Here is a 6,018-nt window from a genome sequence, read left to right as displayed (position 1 = left end):
GATAATTATTGGCTAGAAATGTGGAAAATGACAAATTATAATTGCTTTCCTTATCGCTTTCCCTTAGCCTTGTTGTACAATAGAATTATCAGAAGTGCACGTGCTTGCAATAATGAGTCGTTAAATTATGTTTACTCAACGAGAATAAATATATTTATGTTGTCGACATTACATTCTGAAACAATGAGAGACACTTTATGTGCTTCTAGAGTTTGTCATAACTGAGTATATCTAGTTAATAAAATGTATGTTTTGAACACGAAAGCAGGCAGACATGAACTAATTAATTATACATATTATGTATATATATTAGGAGGGCACATTGTAATACACTTTGTATATGTTTATATATTATATACATACAACCAAATTAAATGAAGTATTATACATACAACCAAATTAAATGAAGTATTGTACATACAACCAATTGTTTTTTCTTGTTCTCCTTAGCCTACAATGTTCGACTCACGTTAAATGAGTTAGTCCAATATAATTCTTACAATATATACATTTTAACTTATAACTTTTTCTCTTTAAATGCAAAAGTTGTTTCTCTATTGACGTTCAGGTTACTTTTGAATGGAGATATTATCGAAGTCATGATTTGCACATTTCAATAAGTTTCTCAATTTCCTCAATCATTTCTTCGGGCTCCACGGCTGACGTAAACCGTTTCCATGGTTTCCCTTTGTGATTTACAAGAAACTTTTCAAAATTCCAACTGATATCGTTATTGCGAACTGGAGTGTAAGTTATGTCCGAGAGTTGGTTGATGGCGAGATTGGGTGAAGGACAGCTGGTCTATGAGGAAAAAATAGGAAATTCTAGTAACTTCTTCGTTTTTTGTCTGTGTTTTGAATGGTTTACTCATGAAATGAGAAATTACGTCATTGATAAAAGGCAATGAATTTCGATTTCCTCTTGAAAAAAATCTTTAGTGATTAAGAAAATTCATTATCTCGACATTATTCTTTAATAAATCACGAAGAATACCCAAACATTTACCAGCAATAAAACTCGGCACACTTTAAATCAATTTGAATTTGAGATTTCAACCGTCAGCTAAGGTATCCCTATGTAATTAAGTTAGCTCTTATAGCTTTTACGTTAAGAAGTTTCTCTCTCGCATATTTTGTTTTTGAGACAGAAAAAACACATTAGTGACGTCATACCAATGTCGAAGTGATGCTGTGAAGATTTGGTGCATGCAATTGTTAAAATCCTTCACAGAATACTAACATACAGAGATCACATGCACTGATTTGAGTGTGTAAGCACTATAAGTTTCCGTCTGGTATTTTTCATCAAACTGACCATGCACTATTGAATTATAAGACGCAGTCCTTCTATAAGCATATCATTACGTAATTGTACACAACTACCAGACATTTGTCTCACCTTTAACCAAGTATAAAGCGGGTCTTCCTTATTTCCATTCACGTCTCGTTTCTCTAGTAACGTTATTTTAGGCTCGAACCCATTTCCTGGTCTGACGTATCTTAAACCGTTGTAAATTTCTTCAGCATCGTTTCCAGGCTCTTTGTGTGCAAATTGATTGCACGGAATTCCAAATATCTTCAGTCCACAGCGTTCTTTATTGTGGTATTTTACTTGTAGTCTATTTAATCCTTGATATTGCCTTGAATATTCACAGAACGTGGCGACATTTACCAGTAGCAAAATGTTATCTTGAAAGTTCTTAAAGTGAATTGCTCGTCCCCATAAATTATAATCTCCGTAATCGTAAATTGATTGAACACTTTGCCAGCAATTTTCTGCTCTTTTCTCTCTTGTTTGTACAACATCTACGAATAAAGTACAAACAGTTATCACTTTTAGAAATTTACGCAGCATTTTTGAAATACCGTCAATTCGTGTGATGTTGATGATGTGGCTCATTCATCTGTTATCTAAAACTATACGATTAAATATTGATTGCTAACGATTGGCGATTATTCATATAACTTTGCATCAGCTGCTATCCATTACCACAGAAAACTGTGATTTGATTGACAGTTTTGAAGGCTTGCATTTCTGATTGATATTGTTTGTAGCTTTCGTATTTTTTTTGTGCTTCTTTGTGATTTAATCAAAATGAAAGGTGAAAAAGTTTTTTGAAAAGTGCATATTCAGAATTGAAACTTAAACTTTAGAATTCGGTCAAAAAAGGACGAGGAAAATCCCGAAGAAGTTATTATTTTGAACAAAACCTTTACAAGTTATATCTTCACACAATAATCTAAATACACAATAATAAATATTTGATTTAAAGTATTTTATGGACGTTCATACAACGATAACACTCGCAAATCGATATTGAAATGTGTTGGAGTTTCTCACGAGAAGAAGAAGACCGGTTTTCATCCGTAAAGTTCTTACAACCAATTCACTGAATGCGGGGAAAGTACATAAACCAATAGCTGAACCTTGACCACGTGTAAAAGAAAACTGGCCGGATGTAATCCAGCCAACAGTTTTCCGAGATGATTGACCAATCACTGTTGAGCTTTGTGAAGTTTTATGTACATGTTCCACCGGACCACCGTAGCTTTTATCCTGCTGTAATTTCATCAAATCATCTGCTGTCGGTAGGAATAATATGGCGTTATTCTGAGGAGATCCTTTCATCAAAGGACGAACATGAAGATGGATCAAACATCGAGAATTCAAAGAGACATTGTTTAAAAGAAACTTTAGAATGTCATGTTTTGACTTAGTCCCACCTCGGCGCTTTTTACAAGATGATAAATTACCCGGTGATAAACTTCCCGTGATATCCCGAAGACATCTTCGTATCGACAACGATCGTAAGACATTGAAGTGTATGTCTGACTCTATAACATTTTCTTTGGTGTTCTCAGTTTTATTATTGTCCTCATTACCACTTAAACTATCCCTTGTTGTACAATGGTGTTCAGTATTATCCTTTCTACATATCTTGGACTCTGAAGATTCACCAGTATCCGTATGAATGGTTTTCTCAGAATCAGCCGTCTCTGTCTTAAGGGTGAAATTGTTGGATTCAATCATGTTTTTTATCAACACCACAAGTCTTTCAACCTCACCACACCATTCTGCAACCAATGTATTCCAGTCAGGACCAAATGGAGAAGTTATCCCAAGTTTGTCGTAATTTGGCCGTTTTGCTGGTGGATGTCGTTTAAATTGATCCTCTTCACTCCTTTTCAGTTCCTCATTGTGCTGGAAGCCAGCATTCGTATCCGGGAAATCACATGGAAAATGCGGCACGCCTTTCTCACGTGAACATGTCAACAATTCACGTGCACCGCCCACACGCGCCCCACGATAAACAAGAGCTATCCAGAATGCCATACTCCACGAGGCAGGAAGTACTATATCACAACCGCTGCCAAAGTAGAGAGAAGAATTCTGAAGGTTTTCTGCAATGGAAAGAAATAATGCTTATGTGAAATGTCCGGAGATCACTAAAACATAGCAATGGCTATTCTCATTAAAATATAAGGGAAAAAAGTTGTTATAGTGCAGCCATTTTGCCAGCAAATCCCATGTAACACTTACCTTCGTTGCCAGGTTGTTGGATAATCAAAACAGGAATTCTAGGCGTATCATATCCAAGATCAAGTTTTGTACCAGGAACACGTTGCTGTGAACGCAATTTATTAAGATCTTTTTCAGGTATCTTGCTTTTCTTGACGTCTTTACGAATCTCGGAGTTCCAGAGTGGAGAGAATGGAGATGGTGAACTGTCTGGAATGACGATATCAGTAGACGTCCTATCTAAAGCATAAAAAGAACGTTTTATACCAGGATTCGTTTCCATTCTCCTCTCGTTCTTCACTGCTCCAAACACAATCAAGTAATCCGACAGACTTACTGTTGTAGATATCTTCAGACGCCATATCAATGCTGGATTTTCTTACAGGTAAACCAAACCTTGGATCCTTCACTATTAACGCCATCACGGTGCCAGCTTTGAACATTCCAGGTGACATCAAACCTTTCATTTGTTCCCAATTTTTGTTTTGTTCCACAATAATCTTGATCCTATCTTTATCTTCAATGTACCTATCCCACCATCGCGATCCAACTTGTTTCACACGCCAATTACACAATTCCAATGTGGCCGCCAAAAGAGTGTATGATTTCGGTCCAGTCAAACGAAATCTTACTAGTTCTTCGTGAATGACCGTCACTGTAAGACCTTCTTTCTTTTCATTGTGGTTAAATGAAGTATTTGTTTTCTCGTTATCCATCCTATTGCGTCCCTCTTCAGTTTGATTTTTATCCTTAACATTCCCAGATAATGGCGTGGACTTAACTTTCTTTTCAGCTTCAGACTCGTTGTTTTCATTTGCTGTGATCTTCGTGGAAGACTCCTCGCTTATTGAGCCTTCGTCCTTGCATTGCCACGGTTTTGTGTTGATAAATTCCGTTGAAGCCTCAATGGAACAGGCTTGTTGTATTTCCTGTGCAACTTCGTCTGCGCATGACGGATGTGACCACACCCAAAGTTTCCGAGAACTTTCTCTATCAAGCTGAAAATGCAGATAATCACATTTTTGTCATTAGTTCGAGCACTTGTAACGCGAGCTAAAAATGCGAAATATTACTGTCTGTTGCCATAGAAACATGACTGGTCCGATGACGTGATTGGGATATTTGTCACAACGATAGAGTATAGTACGACCTTCGTATTGTCCAGTCCTATAATCTGCAGCGGCCATTGTCAAACCTAAAATAACCAAGAAACATCGTTTGTATAACAATCTAAATATTCTCTATGTCATTAGGAGACTTACCAACTTCATTATTTGTCAAATGTTTCATTGCAGCCAACATCAAATTCTCTCTTCCTTCAATTTCGATGCATTGATAGTAAGATATATCCTGAAAGAAAAGAGTTTCTAAAGATTGAACAATGTAAGCACTATTTTTACGTTATCTGTCTTCAAAACATTACAAGGTTTAGTAAAGTAAACGGTTTGAACCCTGGAGTATCGTTACATGTTTGTAAATGTAGATCGTCCAGGTTGGTATAGTCCTGAGAAGGACTGTTTTTGTTGTTGTTGACTGACGTTTCGACAACCTTAGCGGTAGTCATCTTCAGAGTCAAAATGTTTAGTATGAATAACCTGCAGAAGACAACCATACGCCATCGCTCTATAAGAAGCACGTACGCTCTTATCATTAGGATGAAGTGGAATCTTATAGCCCCATTTCTCCATCATTTTAAAGCGTTTTGCGTGCCAAACATGCGTCTCTAGCCAAACATGTTTCTTTTGACGTCGAATGTACTCTTTGAGAAGGTTGCCGACTTTCCGTCGATGTCGGCGTGATTTTTTTTGTTTCAAAGGCTCTTTCTGCTTCTCTTGCGATTTGGAGACCTGAAATGAAAAGGTTCATATAACTAAAAATTCTTTAAAGTTGAGGTTTGCAAACAAACGGTATTTACGAAGTAGGAAATTATGTAGACAGGGAAAATAAACGTGATATTTTATGTCGATGGCTGTTACCCTATAGTTTCATAACGGTTTTAATCACGTTTTATTTAAATCATATCTGGTCATTATAAATGATCTATTTCGAGATTATAAACCACCCAGTTAATTTTTCACTCAGTGTCTGACGAAAACATAACGTAATTAAAATGTCCCACCTCTCGGTTATGTGCCTCTCTTAGTCTAACAGGTAATCGCTTGGGATTATGACTGGCTGCACGTCTCCTCATGTGTCGAGGTAATGACTGAAATACTCTTTTATTACTCTGCTTCGCAGCCATTGACAACGCCTGGGTCATATTTTGAATTTCCAATGCCCTGGACTCGGCGAACTCAGTAACGTTAAGACCGCGCGGTGCTTTTGAAACTATGCCCGAGGATTGACTACAATTTCGAGACTTTGGAAGGGCGATTGTCGTGCGCTATCCATTTCAAAATGCCTTCTCTTACGAGTTTTTTCCAGCGTCTTGTCCGCCATCTTGAATTCGCCGCGCTTCTGTTCTGTTCCAGTCTCCCAGTCCTCTGCGCCTGCGCAATA

At 37.3% G+C, this 6,018-nt stretch overlaps 2 protein-coding genes across 2 annotated transcripts; both read right to left on the bottom strand.

The window, feature by feature from the left end:
• Positions 1-368: 368 nt before the first annotated feature.
• On the bottom strand, positions 369-1,917 carry LOC124450693 (glutathione peroxidase-like). Its single transcript, XM_047001326.1, has 2 exons — positions 1,399-1,917; positions 369-801 (listed from the first exon to the last, which is right to left on the bottom strand). The coding sequence occupies exons 1-2, from the start codon at positions 1,897-1,899 to the stop codon at positions 598-600; spliced, it is 705 nt and encodes a 234-aa protein (XP_046857282.1). The 5' UTR covers positions 1,900-1,917; the 3' UTR covers positions 369-597.
• A 242-nt stretch (positions 1,918-2,159) lies between these two features.
• LOC124451833 (ribonucleases P/MRP protein subunit POP1-like) lies at positions 2,160-6,016 on the bottom strand. The gene is made up of 7 exons (XM_047002429.1): positions 5,639-6,016; positions 5,115-5,366; positions 4,782-4,869; positions 4,593-4,714; positions 3,857-4,517; positions 3,541-3,759; positions 2,160-3,401 (listed from the first exon to the last, which is right to left on the bottom strand). The coding sequence occupies exons 1-7, from the start codon at positions 5,777-5,779 to the stop codon at positions 2,287-2,289; spliced, it is 2,598 nt and encodes an 865-aa protein (XP_046858385.1). The 5' UTR covers positions 5,780-6,016; the 3' UTR covers positions 2,160-2,286.
• Between the last annotated feature and the right edge of the window lie 2 nt (positions 6,017-6,018).

This window comes from Xenia sp. Carnegie-2017, unplaced genomic scaffold, assembly GCF_021976095.1.
Source record: "Xenia sp. Carnegie-2017 unplaced genomic scaffold, XeniaSp_v1 HiC_scaffold_24, whole genome shotgun sequence".
In the NCBI taxonomy this organism is placed as follows: domain Eukaryota; kingdom Metazoa; phylum Cnidaria; class Anthozoa; order Malacalcyonacea; family Xeniidae; genus Xenia; species Xenia sp. Carnegie-2017.
This window is presented reverse-complemented; position numbering and strand designations above follow the sequence as displayed.